Source organism: Morus notabilis, unplaced genomic scaffold (genome assembly GCF_000414095.1).
Source record: "Morus notabilis unplaced genomic scaffold, ASM41409v2 Scaffold451, whole genome shotgun sequence".
Taxonomy (NCBI): domain Eukaryota; kingdom Viridiplantae; phylum Streptophyta; class Magnoliopsida; order Rosales; family Moraceae; genus Morus; species Morus notabilis.
The window spans coordinates 699,967-715,100 of record NW_010361080.1 but is presented as its reverse complement, the minus strand read 5'-3'; the positions used below and the strand labels follow the sequence as shown (position 1 = coordinate 715,100).

At 33.8% G+C, this 15,134-nt stretch overlaps 2 protein-coding genes across 4 annotated transcripts; both read left to right on the top strand.

The window, feature by feature from the left end:
* Positions 1 to 1,555: 1,555 nt before the first annotated feature.
* On the top strand, positions 1,556 to 4,533 carry LOC21408535 (pentatricopeptide repeat-containing protein At1g22960, mitochondrial). Of its 2 annotated transcripts, none has more exons than XM_024165833.1 (2): positions 1,556 to 4,045; positions 4,212 to 4,533. In XM_024165833.1, the coding sequence occupies exon 1, from the start codon at positions 1,703 to 1,705 to the stop codon at positions 3,929 to 3,931; it is 2,229 nt and encodes a 742-aa protein (XP_024021601.1). In that variant the 5' UTR covers positions 1,556 to 1,702; the 3' UTR covers positions 3,932 to 4,045; positions 4,212 to 4,533. The 2 variants fall into 2 exon arrangements, with proteins under 2 accessions (XP_024021601.1, XP_010096735.1); XM_010098433.2 differs by having other exon boundaries at positions 4,209 to 4,533.
* Positions 4,534 to 10,880: 6,347 nt separating this feature from the next.
* LOC21408534 (peptide chain release factor 1) lies at positions 10,881 to 14,889 on the top strand. 2 transcript variants are annotated; one of them, XR_002902245.1, is made up of 8 exons: positions 10,881 to 11,505; positions 11,604 to 11,679; positions 11,882 to 12,012; positions 12,420 to 12,490; positions 13,196 to 13,277; positions 13,566 to 13,612; positions 14,344 to 14,530; positions 14,666 to 14,889. XR_002902245.1 is itself a non-coding variant. In XM_010098432.2 (7 exons), exons 1-6 carry the CDS (start codon positions 11,128 to 11,130, stop codon positions 13,584 to 13,586), a joined length of 759 nt encoding a protein of 252 aa, XP_010096734.1. In that variant the 5' UTR covers positions 10,881 to 11,127; the 3' UTR covers positions 13,587 to 13,612; positions 14,344 to 14,574. The 2 variants fall into 2 exon arrangements, 1 of the variants encoding a protein (XP_010096734.1); XM_010098432.2 differs by lacking the exon at positions 14,666 to 14,889 and having other exon boundaries at positions 14,344 to 14,574.
* Positions 14,890 to 15,134: the final 245 nt, after the last annotated feature.

Below are 15,134 nucleotides of genomic sequence, written 5' to 3'. Positions count from 1 at the left end.
TTCATATTGTGTCTGTATCCTGGTTCTACATAATCTCACTATGCGTAATACATTGATTCAATATATCGCTATATTAACAGTGCAGATAACATTGTTCCACTCTAAATGAGATTGACATGTATTAGTAATGTTTTAATTAAAGACTCTGAACTTTGATTAAATTCCTTACGAACATCATTTTGATTATTATCCTTAAATATTATCCTCTCGTATATAACGCTTATATACAATATTTAAGATCACATAAATAATAATGAAATTTTCACTTATATTTATAAAATATTCATTAATATATATGCACATAAAATAATGAATAAACTCTTTTATTAAATAAATAATAAATATTCTATTGCATCTCATACTTTTAGGACATAATTCTTAACATATGTATTCTCCATTATCCACTTGCTTGTTGTACACACAATTGTGATGATCAAACCTACGAAGACCCTTTGATCATAAATTGATCAAGTCTCTTATAGATGTGGGGACTATTGAAGTTCATGCAAAGATTTTCTTTATGCTATGTTTGGTAGGATCAATGATGAAAAAGAAGAAGCAAGACAGTGGGCAGGGGAGGGATTACTAGGTAGAAAATGATAAAGTGAGTTGTTTGGTAAAAAGAAAGAAATGAGGGAATGAAAAATAAGGTGGATAAAAGTTATTGTGGGGCCCACCAATTTTATCCTCCAACATTGGGTGGAAAACTTAAATCTACTCATTGATGCTAAAATAATTTTTTTACCTCTATTTTAAAGCTAAATTAATATTGAATAATTGGTAAAACAGTTATTTAGCCTATTACATATTTTCTTTCCTCTTATCATTCCAAACAACATAAAAGAAAATCAACTCCTTTCATTTTCTTCACATTTTCTTTCTTTTATGTGTTTTCTTTCCATTCTTTTTTATTTCCCTCTTACCAAACACTGTGTTAGTAAGCAAATTATGTTTTTTTTCCCTTAGTCTTGAAACCCTTTTGGATGACTCATGTGAAAATGTTATATTATGGTATAAAGGACGTGTGTATGCTAACAACACCTTATTGAACAATTTATTTCAAAAGTAATGTATAAAACAACCCACTGACTTAGATTTTACCGAAAAAAAGACTCGTATCTTTTATCTAATTATTGTATCACAATTAGTGTCTAACTAATCATATCATGTCACGTTGTGTAAAAATTTATAGGTTTTTAACTAATTTTTGTGTGCTTATTATGAAATAATTTAATATAATTTGATTGGTTAGACACCGTTTAGAACACCAAGAATTAGACAAAAAATCTGGATCTATATAGACAACATCTTGACTAAACGACATAACCTATGTAATCAAATCTCAATAAACGACACGTTATACAAAAACAACATAATATAAGAACGATTGTCGTACAACGGATTCACAAAAACGACATATTTTATAAAAACGACAGATTATGAATACGACTGGTACTGAAACTTCCTAGGGGTCGCGTCGTTTCTCTATCTCTCCTGTCTGAGCGAACTCTCTCTCTCCACGTCGATCGAAGTCGAACTTCCCATACCCAAAGCCCAAAACCTCTCTCTCTCTCATCAGTCTCATCTCTCAGGCTATACGCCGACGCACATGAGTTCCGCTCCTCCGCCGCACCCAGTATCACCAACCCCCACTCTCTCTCCTCTCCCTAAACTTCTCTCGCATGAGTAGTCTCTCTGCTCAATGATCCTCTGCGCGAGAGCTTTTAAAGCTTGCGCTTTCGCTCTCGCCGCCGCCACCACCAACAAACCTTTCTCTCTCTTCAGGGTACGCCTTCTCTTCCCTCTCTTCTCTTCCTTAGCTGCTAACTATCCCACCACAACCGCAACAACCAACGGAATAGCCCCAGTACTCTCCGAAACCCATTACAGAGAACTCATAATCTCCGCCATTGAAGAAAAGCCCTGGGCTTTCTCCAACCCCAACTGGGTCGTCCCCGACCACCAGCTCCGACCCGTCATTCTCGATCCCTATTTGTTCGCCCGAGTCCTACGTTCGATTCGTGAAAAACCCAGAATCGCCTTGCGGTTCTTCCGATGGGCGGAGGGCCAACCAGAATTTCGCCGCTCCGAGTTTGGCTTCTGCGCGATTCTTGAGATTTTGGTCGTTAACAATTTGATGAGGTCTGCTTTTTGGGTTGCTGAGAGAGCGATTGTTGTGAATAATATGCACGGGATTGTGGATGTTTTGATTGGTGGGTATGTTTGTGATAAGGTTTCTATTAAGATTCTTGATTTGGTGTTGTGGGCTTATACGAAGGAATCCATGATTGAGCAATGTCTTAGTGTTCTTGACAAAATGGTGAGAAATGGGTTGTTGCCTGATGTCAAGAATTGTAATAGGATTTTGAGAATACTTAGAGATGCGAATCTTGTATCTAAGGCTAAAGACGTTTATAGAACGATGGTTGAGTTAGGAATTAAGCCCACAATTGTTTCTTATAATACTTTGTTGGATTCTTTCTATAAAGAAGGAGAGCTTCAACAAGCGCTTGAACTTTTGATCGAGATGCAGAAGAGCGGGTTTGTTCCAAATGAAGTGACTTATAATGTGTTGATTAACGGTTTGTCGAAGCAAGGGGAGTTTGAGCAGGCCAAGGGACTAATTGGGAAGATGTTGAGGTCGGGATTAAGTGTTTCCGCTAATGCATTTAACTCTTTGATTGCTGGTTATTTCAAGAGAGGATTGCTCAACGAGGGGTTGGGTGTTGTGGAGGAGATGGTGAAGAAAGGCGTCTCCCCTACAATAAGAACTTACAACACAATTATTTCCGGCCTCATCAAATGGGGAAGGATGGGTGATGCGAGCTGGTGGTATTTGGATATGTTGGAGAAGAAAGTGATGCCGGATATAATCACATACAATAGTCTGATATACGGGCATTGTAGGTTGGGAAGAGTGAGGGATGGTTTCCTCTTGTTTGAAGAGTCGAAATATAGGAATCTTGTTCCTACTATTGTTACATATAATACTCTTATTGATGGGTTTTCCAAATCGGGGGACTTGGAGACTGCTTGGCGTCTCAAGGAAGAGATGGTCGATCGAGGACTTCACCCTGATGTTGTTACGTATACCATCCTGATAAATGGATATCATAAGGCTGGGAATTTACAAATGGCCAAGGAGATTTATGATACCATGTTGAAAGAAGGTATAAAGCTAGATAAGTATGCATACAATACTCTAATAGCGGGTGAACTGAGGCTCGGGCATCCATCTGCAGCATTTAGTTTGCAAGAAGAGATGCAAGCGAGTGGTTTCTCTCCTGACTTGATCACTTACAATATCTTTGTGAGTGGAATGTGTAAACTGCGCAGTTTGGAAGAAGCGTATCAGTTATTTGAGAATATGGTACGTGACGGTATCGTCCCTGATCACGTAACATATACGAGCATCATTCATGCTCACTTGGTAAGTGGGCATCTCAGGAAAGCCAGAGCAGTGTTCTACCATATGTTAAACAAAGGAGTGTCGCCTACGGTTGTAACCTATACGGTAATGATCCATGCGCACGTAGTTATGGGAAGACTAGAACTCGCATTTATGTATTTTTCAGAGATGCAGGAGAAGGGTATTTCGCCAAATGTGATCACGTATAACTCTCTGATTTATGGTCTTTGCAAAGGTGGGATAATGGATCTGGCTTACAATTTCTTTTTTGAGATGGACGGAAAACAAATACTTCCGAACAAGTATACATACACTATTCTAATAAACGGAAACTGCAACATGGGCAGTTGGCAGGAGGCCATCAGCTTGTATAAGCGAATGCTTGATAGAGAAATTCAACCCGATTCTTGTAGTCATAGTGCCTTTTTCAAACTATTGAACAAAGACTACAAGCGGCAGGCGATTGAGTACCTCGAGAATAAAGTTCTAGCTAGTGAAGAAACTGTACATTCAAGGACTTGAAAAATGGTGTTCTCGGTTTCTAAGATGAATTGCAAGAAGGACGTGTAGTGGTATTTGTCACCACCAAACCGAAGCTGCTCCATCACCAACTGGGCAAATTTTTTAGATGATGCTGTAAGATTTCTTCCTTGGTTTCGGCTATGAGTAATCTGATCTTTTGCTCGTTTTTTGATGACTCGTTTAGTTCATAGATTTGAATAGAAATTCAAATTTTGTTTATATTTTTGTGAACAAACAAAGGCTTGTTTGTCTAACTCTTGATTATGATGGCTTGCAGCAGATGGGCTCTGAAGGAAGGCTGCTAAACGGGTGAGCCGTTTTTTGCCTCATTTTTGTTTCATGGCTAACTGCAATTGGATTTACTTGAAATTGTTAGTTGGATTGGATAATTCATTATACCTAAATAACGGAATCAAAGTTTTACAGTGAAGAGTCAATAAGGGGTATGCAGATATATTCCACTTTGTCAAGTTGCTTCAAATAAATTTCCCATCTATTTATTCATTCTTTTAACAATTCTTTTTGGAAAGAGGGAGAGTGGAAGGAGGAAAGGGGTATGTACCTTCTTCATGTATGATTATGTTCAAAGGTAAAAACTTTGATGTATGGTCCGATGTGGTCCTATGCAAAGCTGTATAGATTACATTGACCCATATAATGAAAATGTCATAGAGATCGATATTTGTCACAACTCACAACTAATGTTAGGTGTTAATTTATTATTATTATTATTATTATTATTATTATTATTATTATTATTATTAAAATTGTTATTATTATTATTTTGTGAATTTAGGTCACTAGTCTTTTATTGTTCATTCTATGTAAACTAATTTTTTTCTAAAAAAATATTCATATATTTATATTATTTTAATTAAAAATTTAGTAAATCCAGTTAATTCGAGGCAGTTTCATGTCAATCTTGTTAGTTATTTCGTTCTGGTTTGTGTCGTGTTGACTTGATAGTGAAGATTGGAATCTGTTTTTCGTTACAAAGTTTGACCCTTGTCATCTTCTAATCTCCTTCATTTGCAAGCCATACCCTTGTCAATTGTCATCTTCTAATCTCCTTCATTTGCAAGCCATACTTGTTTATTAGCATTTCAAGAAAATAGCAATTTGTGAAGTGAGAAAGGAAAGCGGATACCCCAGTCATCTTTGAAATTTACTTATTTACTGAGTAGAGCTTAATACTCTTGTCTCGGGTTTTTGCTCATCCTTCGCAATCGTACCTTGCCATTTTTACTTGTATCTATGCATTGTTGCTGCATCGTTTGATCTTTTATGTGCCTCATTTTCAGAAGTAACTTGGCTCTTCCAAATACAGAGATCTTTAAGTTTTATAGACCTGACGAGGAGGGGAAATTGAAAACATCTAAAGTTTAGGGTATAAAAAACAAAAATTAATTTCCACATATAGTTTTTTATTTTCATTGTTTTTAATTTTAGTGCTTAATTTACATAGATTCTCTCAAATATTTAATACTTAATGTGAGAGCTTTTTACTGTAATAAAAAAATTAGATATGATTGTTTGTGAGAACTTTTTACTGTAGTAAAACTCGAATCATCGAAATGAACGGAACCTTAGTTAACGAAAATGTTAAAACTGAAATAAAATAAAATTTCAGGGCATGACTGGACACACGAGTGAGTGGGGGCACGTGCTCACTGACTTTTTTTTCTATTTCTTTTACTTTTATACTAAATACAGAACAATGCAGCAAAAATCGTTTAAGCGGTGCCCCCATTGATTTACCATTCTCCAGATATTAGACTTATTTTTTTCATTTTACCGATTTGAATTAGGAATTTGAGTTTATTTACAGTAAAAAGTTCTCAGAAATAATCACATCTAATTTTTTTATTACAGTAAAAAATTCACATCGCAATTTAAATTAAAAACTCCAATCATCAAACTATTTTAAACTTTTTCTCTCCCCAAATTGGTAGACAACGTTCATTATTACCAGTTAAACTCTCGCCCTTTTTAAATTTCCAATACATTTTTTTCTTGTCAAAGAAAAAAAATCATTTATTTCCTTTTTATCATAAACAGTCATTTATGTTCTTTTGACTAGGAAAAACAAATAACACTTTTGTTCTCAAAGCTAGACCTGTTCGATTCGTTAATTTGAATTTTTAATTCGAGTTGAGATGTGATGTTGTGTGAGAGTTTTTTACTGTAGAAAAAAGTTAGATGTGATTGTTTCTGAGAGCTTTTTACTGTAGCAAAACTCGAATTCTAAACTCGAATCAGCGAAAAGAACGAGGCCGACACTCTGTGCCCAACTGCCCTTTTTAATTACCGTTTCTCAATATATTTTTTCTTTAAAAAAAAAAAGAGAAAATTTACCTATAAGAGTATATGAGTCTGGACTTTTACTTTTTACTCTTAATAAATACCTTTTTATTAGTGTAATTATTTGATTAAAAAGGTTATGAATTAAGAGTAAAAGATAAAAATTCTGACACATATTTTTAAGAAATATTTGTCAAAATTACTTTTTTCTTTTCTTTTTTTTTTCCCCCTTTGTATAATACCCTCTCTCAATATATACTAATTACTTCTATTTCTATTTACTTCTTTCATTCACTCTCCTCAAAATACCAACCGTCATTCGTATCAGTGTTATTTCTACTCGTCTCCACCTTCTTGATTCTCATTAATAGATTGATAAATACGATTGTATTCATATTTTATTCTTTAAATTCATAATATTAATAAAATATGTATAATAATCATATCAATCTTATAACAACAAAAAGAATAGTAATGTGAAAACCGGTAGGAGACAATCATAATATGTTGCTTCAATATAAATTTTACTAATAATAATATTATTATAAATTTTAATAAAATTATTTTTCTGCATTTAGTATATAATTTTTTCCTCACTTGTGACCTTACTGAAATGAAATTCTAGATACGTCACTGCCTTAATGACCAACTATAAGATGTTTTAAAAGTTAGAGATTAAAATAAGATTGAAAGTAAATCTTAGGAACCATTTGTAGTTGGCCAGGTTTATTTTGAGATATGAACTTGGTCCGGGTTGCCAATCTTCCAACTAGATTCACAGCTGAATTGAGCTCCTCGGTTTTCATCCCTTCTTTAGACGAGGTAGAGAGAAAAAAAAGAAGGCTAGCAAGAACATTTGAAATTTAAGGCGGTAAAAAGAGGAAGGAAAGAAGATGCGCATTTCTAGAGCTGAAAGTTTAGATCGAGTCAAAAATATCAGTATGAGGCCCATCATTTTAGCCTGAAGCTAGTCCAAACTACGTGGCATAAAGACTCAAACTAGGCTAAGGTTGTTAGGAGTATTGTCCTTAAAGCATAAGATATAATAAAGATATTTATTATTTAATTAGTTAAATAGTTTATTTACTATTTAGGTACATGTATTATTGAATACTTTATGAATATCATTGAAAATTTTGTGATTATTTATGTGACCTTAAATATTATATATAAATGTTATATATGAGAGGATAATATTTAAGGATAATAATCGAAACAATGTCGTAATGAATTTAATTAAAGTTTCATAATCTTTAATTAAAACATTACTAATACACATCATTCTCATCAAGAATGAAACGCATCATTAATATAGATGGATATTGAATTAGTGTATTATGCATAATAAGATTATATAGAACTGGGACACATATACAATTTGATTTTCTAATAATTTCCTTTTAAGTATATAAAATTAAATTTGAGTCTATCGATGATCATATATAGAATGATGTTAATTCTGAGTTATTAGTAGACTCATATTTATGGATTTGTGTTTTTTGACTTGATATGGATTTCAAGATTCTAAATCATATTCCTTGTATCGTAGAAACATGATGAAATGAATAGCCGAGAATGCTAATATACGAGATAAAACTCATTCATTCTTCTTTGAAGAAGTAGATAAATAATTCCCTTGAGGGTTAATTCGGTACTTAAATAAGTAACGAGCATGTATTCATGAATGTGTTTTATGAATATATCATTCATTAGATAATCAATAGTACTTAATGCTAAAGATGTAATTAGAGAGGTTAACAGATTTTTACCTAACTCTAATTATAAATTATTTATGGAGGATTGATCTACATGTAGTGACTATATCAAATGGATACTTCAAATTTTTAGAAGTAAATTATGTCTATACTTTTGAGAGTGTAATTCGAAGTTTTTAGTGGAATAACTTTTAAAATTAATATAATTAATTAATTAAAGAGTTTAATTTAATTATTAATTTTATTATAGCTCAGAATTATAGGTCCATGAGTCCTCGCATCATCCTTATAATATTTGCGAGACAAGATGAATTATCAGGATTTAATATCACTCGAAATAAATAATGTGATTATTTAATTTAATTAATTTTAAAACACACTGTGGTGGGACCACATGAGATCACACCCCTAGGCACAAGAAGGTGCAGGGAGTGTGTGACACATGTAGAATCCCGCCGGGATTCAGTTACTTGCTCTCCAAGATATCTAGTTTACTTGTTTGATAAGTTTTCTAATCAAATTCAAAAGGAAAGTAAAGCATGACTTTATTTAAATTTGAATTTCAGCTAAAATTAGAAACTAGATAAAATGATGAATTTTCTCCCTCCTTTACCTGCAGATTTGCGCCAACCACATGGAGGTCTCTTTGTGGTGTGGCCAGCCATGTCGTAAAAAGAAAGGAGAAAATTGTTTCTAAAATTAAATGAAAAACTGTATTTTAATGAGATTAAAATGTAGTAATAACTAATTTTTTATTATTTTTTTCTTTAAGTTAAAGTAAATGGGTTATCCTAATGTTCTATAAATAGGAAACAATAAAAAATTGGAGAAGATAATTTTTGCTCTCTAATTTTCCTAAGGTAGCCAAATTTTAGAGAGAGAAATAGAAAAAAAGCTCTTTTAATTCTTAGTTTCTTCACATACATGCGTTGATAGTAAAGAAATACAAATTAGAGAGTGATCAAATCATATAGTTCTATATTAGAACTCATACTTTAGATCTTACAGATTTTAAAGACTAGACGAGAAAGATTTGAGTTTTCAAGAAAGCTTAGAGCTTGGACTGTTTGTTGTTAAAAACCTCAAGTTATATGTCTAATCATTTACTAAGTATCTATGTTCATAAATTAATATAATTAATTTATTATTCTATAAATTAATAATATTTTATAGAATATTTAAAAATTTTATAATAATTTTTATTATACACGCTTCCACATAACATTTCGAAAACCAACAAAGGTTGACTTTTGAGCCTGCCTTTTCTGTAAAGAAAAACACAAATGCCGTATATAACTTCCAATTGATATGGGCTATCCTTCTCCTCACTTGGGCTAGCTTGACCCAACCATCCGTATCATCGTGTTGGGTCGGGTGACCCGAATTTACATCTCTACACTCATGCATTAACTGCTAAAAAATTTGCCGCCATTTTGACTCTTTAAATAATAATAATAATAATGATGATGAAGATGAAGATGATGGTGATGATAATAGCAACAACAATAATAATAATAATAATAATTGATTGATGTAGGGAGTTCAATTTTAGTATGGAACCTAGCAACCTGTGAGTGTAAGTTATGACATGGCACCAACTCTTTAAAGGTCTTTTTGATGGGTAGTTTGTTCATTTTGAAAACACCTTTATTTATAGTCAGTTTTATATATTTTTGGATTTATTTTACCATTTCTTTGTGATTTCCGTTATAAAGTGTTGATAGCACTCCACCTATCAAGTGAAACAGTTGTCTCGGTCAGAAACGTGATATTCAAGTTGCACTGCCTACTAGGCTTAAAGTCATAGGACTGGGGAAGCTAAGCTACTTCTGAGGAGAAAAGAAAGTGACTTCTAAGGAGGCTCGCAACTTGATTAGAGAAAGGCCACTCGCCGGTTCATTTCCTATAGCGAATCCATTTCTAATTTATGATAAAAATCACAAGTTTTAGGGGTTATTTTTTTGTAACAAAACTCAAAAAAACTTAAAATTAAGTTACAATTTTATTTAAGTTCACATTTTTTTAAGTTTTAATTTTATTCAACTTTATTCAAGTTACAACTTTAACTCAAATTTAACTCAAAAATTACACTCAAATCACACTCTAAAAGAACAACTCCTTAATATCGTGTCATCTCAATTCAAAGGTAATTTTTTTTTAAAAGACATTCTTTAAAATTTCTCTATTTATTGAAATCTGGGCTAGATTGAGACGCTGCGTGGGCTGTCCCGTGCAGTCTTATTTGGACTTGTCCAAACCACAGTTAAAGAGTAATTTTTAAGACTACCTTTTTAAATAGAATCTTTTATTTTTATCCATTAACATTAATCAATAAATTTATACCTTTTAGATTTAAAATAGTTAAGGGGGTAAAATTTTTTTTAAAAAAGGTATTTTTAGTAAGTACGTGAGAATGTAGAATTAGTTAAGAAACGTTTGGTTCATAAATTAGAATCATAAAATTAGAATTATTTTTAATTTATGTGTATTTTTTATGAGAAAAAATACTATAACGAATTATGAACTATGATTCGAATCGGAGTACGAATCTCTTAACTAAATAACCCCTTAAATACATTTATTTTAAAAATTCTATCTAATTTAAATCATAATTTTCAATTTTATTATAATATTTGTTCTTATAAATGATAATTTTAAACTTATAAATCAAACATTACCTTAATTTTCTCTAGCTTTTTCTCTCTCTTTATGCTGCCTCGTTCACTTCGTAAATTTAAATTTTTAATTTAAATTAAGATGTGATATTTTTTAAAAATTTTTTATTATAATAAAAAAAATTAGATGTTACATTTTTTAAAAATTTTTTAATATAAAAATTTAAAATTGAAAACTCAAATCGTTCGTCAACGCGGATGGATTGCGGAACATATCGTACTGGGCGTCAGACCTGGCCCAAAACTCAGAAGCACGTGGACTGAAACTTGAGACTTCAGAGTTTTTGGTCCAACTTCGGAGGAGAATCCCAACGAAGAATCTACTTCCTTCCGAATGCAAAGATATTTGTTTAATTTAATGTAATTTAATTTTTATTGTTCAAGTTACCAATCCAAGTTCACAGAAAACCTGCATAGCCTATCTATCTGGCCAAATCTCCCGCCAAAGAAGCAGCTTCATTTCAGAGATGTTTAGGAATTAATAAAGCTTCAGTTAAAACCAAAAATGGCGGCCTCCGAGTTGCTCTCTACGCGGAAGCTATTTTCCCCTAAGCTGTTTGGATTCCTCGGAGCTTCAATCATTAATGGCGGCGCCGGAAGGCCGATTTCGTTTTCAGCTTCGTCGTCTTCATCATCGCCATTGGAGAATCTAATCATAAGAGCAAGAATTCTAAACACGGCATTTCAGCAACAGCGCCAACACAGATTCTTCTCCGTGCGGTGCTCGAACTTCGGAAAGGGATTTCTGGAATTGTCGGACGAAGAGCTGTTGCGCCAGTGCGAGATGGACACTTTCAAGGCCTCGGGGCCCGGCGGACAGCACCGCAACAAGCGGGAGTCTGCTGTTCGCCTCAAGCACCTTCCTACTGGCGTCATTGCGCAGGTTTGGCTCTGTTTCCTGCTTTCTCTGCCCGCATTGCTTAGAATTAGGGCTAGGGTTTGGGTTTGAGTTTCAATTTTTGATCTTTTGGTCTTGATCAGGCTGTTGAGGACCGATCACAACACATGAACCGTGCTTCGGCTTTGACACGCCTTCGTACGCTTTTAGCTCTCAAAGGTATGCGATTTTCGATTCTCTTTAACTCTCTATGTTTTCGATTTTGTCGGCCATTTTCGAAAGCTTGTGCAATCAATTAATTGATTAGTTAATAATAATGTTTCTCTGCAATTTGAAAGAGCTGTATATACCTTTGGCTTTCTTCCAATGTGTTGCCATTGGTAGAGCTAAAAATCTGTTTTTCGTATGTCGTGTGGAATAGTGAGGAATGCTGTGGATCTTGAAGCGTATTCACCTCCTAAAGAGCTGCTTCAAATTCTGCCTCCGAAGTCCACAATTAGAGGGTCAGATTGCGGTCCCCAAATTGGACCGAAAAATCCTAAATTTGTTTTGGTATGCATTTTTATCGTTTCCCATAATGTTCAAAAGAATGTTTTGAATAAATAAGCAGTTTGGGATTTTGGTGCTTCTTAAAGAATTTCTGATTCTGACAGTAGAAGCTAAAAGCTAGAAGTTTAGCTTTTCAAAACTGCTGTGAAAAGTGGTTGGATAACGTGCAACTCACTTTTAGAATGTTTCACAGAACAACTGCTTCTGAAAGTTGCTTTCCAATGAACAGATTATATGGGATAATATAATCAAAAGCAGGTTTACCAAGTGCTAATTGTTACCAAAATTCTTTGATAGTCACTTTAGGAGCTACAAAAGCAATCAAACTGATCCTACTTGTTTGCATCGTAATCAGCAAAGTGTAAGAGCACTTGATGTGAAATCCCTTTTTTCTTTTTTGTCAACTACAGGGAATGCAAGCTTTGTTGGATCTAATTTTTGCAGTTGGGGGTTCAGTATCAGATGCAGCAAAGTATCTTGGGTATAAAATTATATACTTCATATCCTATAGATTCTTTGTGCAAGCTAACAAGCGTATGCAAGGCACATTTCCTGTCTGACATATTATAATCTGGGGAAATGTGCCTAGAGTGTGAGGTAATTTTTGGATATTTTTATAGTTTAGAGTAAATAACAATAAAATGGTACCATATGTTATGACTCGAAAACTATTTTGGTGGTTCTATGTTTGAACATAAAGTTTGAACGGAAAATTAAACTTTCATGAGAGAAGATACTGTAGCTAAAATGCTTAAATTGTAGTTTAAATTGGTAAGAGAACATACTGTAGCTAAAGTGTTTAAATTGTAGTTTAAATTGCGAACCAAACGGCACGTACGTTCTTAGCTTATCTTAAGTACTTTTGTGCTCGTTCTTATTATCATCTATCAGATATGTGTGTGTGTGTAAACTTCCAACTGAAAGGGAAAAGAATAGTGATGGAACAGAGAAGGAAAAAGAATGAAAAGCGGATTACTTCTTCTGGCTTACTGATGCAAACTAGAATTTCCTTTCTATGCTCAACCAGTATAGCTGATATTTGATTGAATGCTCAAAATGTTAATCGACTTTGATATTATTGTACTGACTGGAAAATATATTGTACTTCCTTCAGGAAATGAAGTAAAGAAAATAGTTTGTATATGATCATTTTTCCACTTAACAGTGATCTCTACTGATATTGCAGGTTAAGCACAGGGGCATTATCCCGCTTGATACTATCTGATGATTCTCTTCGAATGGCAGTGAATGAATTGAGGGCTTCTAAGGTAAAACACCTTATTCCAAAGTTCTTTTGATTTGTCCTCAATTTGATGTAAGAAAATAAAATAAGATAAAATATAATAAAAATCTCCTTTTAACGAGTTTTATTCTTTTTCTTTTCCGCTTCATAATCAAACGAGGCTCTGATTTTTTAACATCACCGTATTTAGTGGCCTCTTAGTTACTTCACCGGATCTTTGTCGACTGTTGAGGCCATCTAATTACAATAATCTGCAGTTGATGTATTCGAACACTAATACAGACCTCAAAACTTCTGTGCAATTTGTGTGCAGGGCATGAAGCCTCTGAAATAGTTTCCGATAGTTCTTACATTTTTCAGGTACAATTTAGATTTGGTTTCCATTTCTTTCTCCTGTATGCTTGCAAGAATAGATGAGATCAGTATTCTAATAAAAAAACCTACAACCCCTAGCATCACTATTCTTCATAGTGAAGAGATTAAAAATATCTCTTAAAATTGCCATTGAGATCCAACACTATTCTTCCTTTTTGGGTGGGCTAAATGAGAATTCTTTAAGAGTCTGTTTGGTAGGAGAGAAAAGTGGAAGGAGACAAAGGGGGAGAGGATTAGTGGAAAGATTTTGGGACCTATGGTTATTTGGTGGGAGAGAAAAGAGGAGGGAATAAATTGGGTGAGGGATTTCAAATCCTTCAAAGAACCTTGAATCCTTCAAAGAACCTCAATTTTAATCCCCATAGATATGGAGAGATTAGAGGAGGGGATCCATACCAAACAAAATAAGAGAAGGGTCCTCCCCTTCTTAAGTTATGTCTCTCTTCCCTTCCTATTTCCCTTCCCTTATGCACAGGGTCAAAGTCTTTTTCTTGTTTTCATTGGAGCGAATCCAAAAGGCATTTCAACCATAATGACTTTGATCGTGTTAAGTCTCGCTTTTGCGTACTTAACAAGAAAAACAATGCTGAACAGGTGCTCCTGTTATGTCGTGTTTGCGAGCTACAGATGTGATGTGATGTAACCGTTTTTTCTTGTTTTCATTTGAGTGAATCCAAAAGGTATTTTAACCATAATGACTAAACAATGCTGAACAGGTGCTCCTGTTATGTCATGTTTGCGAGCTACAGATGTGATGTGAGTTAACCTTTTTGCCAAGAGAGATGAGATCGAATGGATCTTTTTCGTGCATGGGCTTCCACATGCACATTCTAATAATAAGTTCCTCTGTCTGTTGATCTTTGAAGAGAGCCAAAGGGATGGTGTTATTGCAAGTTTACTAAGGTTAATGGAAATTCTTTACCATCTCTCTTAATCGATTTTGTTATCAATAGGAGCTCGCTTTTTCTGTTTCTTTTTTTTTTTTTTTTTTGGGAAGATTTTCTGTTTCTCTTAATTCACAATTTAATTTCTATACAGATGTTAGGAAAGGATGTAAAAGATTCTTACGTACCAATTCTGTGGTGTCCAGTGAGGCGTCATTAGACATGGTCATTCTTCTACTTTGTTGTGATTTTTGTGCAGTTTTAAAGTTTAGCTTCTTTCCGTCGATGTAATGAGTAATTGGATTCATTTCATTTATTTTTTGGCCAATTTTGGTTAATGTTGTAAAGGTTAAATAGAGACTTGCATGTCTCGCAATTAGTCATCTGTCTTTTTTACAGTCATTTTGGTGGAAGTAATTTATTTATTGAGTATTTGGTGCTTTTACCTTTTGGAATTTTTTCTTTCGGTGCACAAGTTGCCGTTTGAATTTTTAATTTTGGTAAATCCCTTGAATTCAGTCGTGTTGCAAAGGGCCACAAAACGATGTTGACTGTTAAAATTTGGGGGAGACATCCTTGTGTACACCGTGTGAGCCCATTGAGAGGAAGAGACTGTAAATTTT

What these genes read in the sequence shown, in the direction of transcription:
- LOC21408535 (XM_024165833.1), top strand. Translation starts at nt 1,703, where the DNA reads ATGATCCTCTGCGCGAGAGCTTTTAAAGCTTGCGCTTTCGCTCTCGCC.
- LOC21408534 (XM_010098432.2), top strand. Translation starts at nt 11,128, where the DNA reads ATGGCGGCCTCCGAGTTGCTCTCTACGCGGAAGCTATTTTCCCCTAAG. An exon ending in CTACTGGCGTCATTGCGCAG is followed by an intron (nt 11,506 to 11,603) that starts GTTTGGCTCTGT and finishes GGTCTTGATCAG; the next exon opens with GCTGTTGAGGACCGATCACA. An exon ending in GATGCAGCAAAGTATCTTGG is followed by an intron (nt 12,491 to 13,195) that starts GTATAAAATTAT and finishes CTGATATTGCAG; the next exon opens with GTTAAGCACAGGGGCATTAT.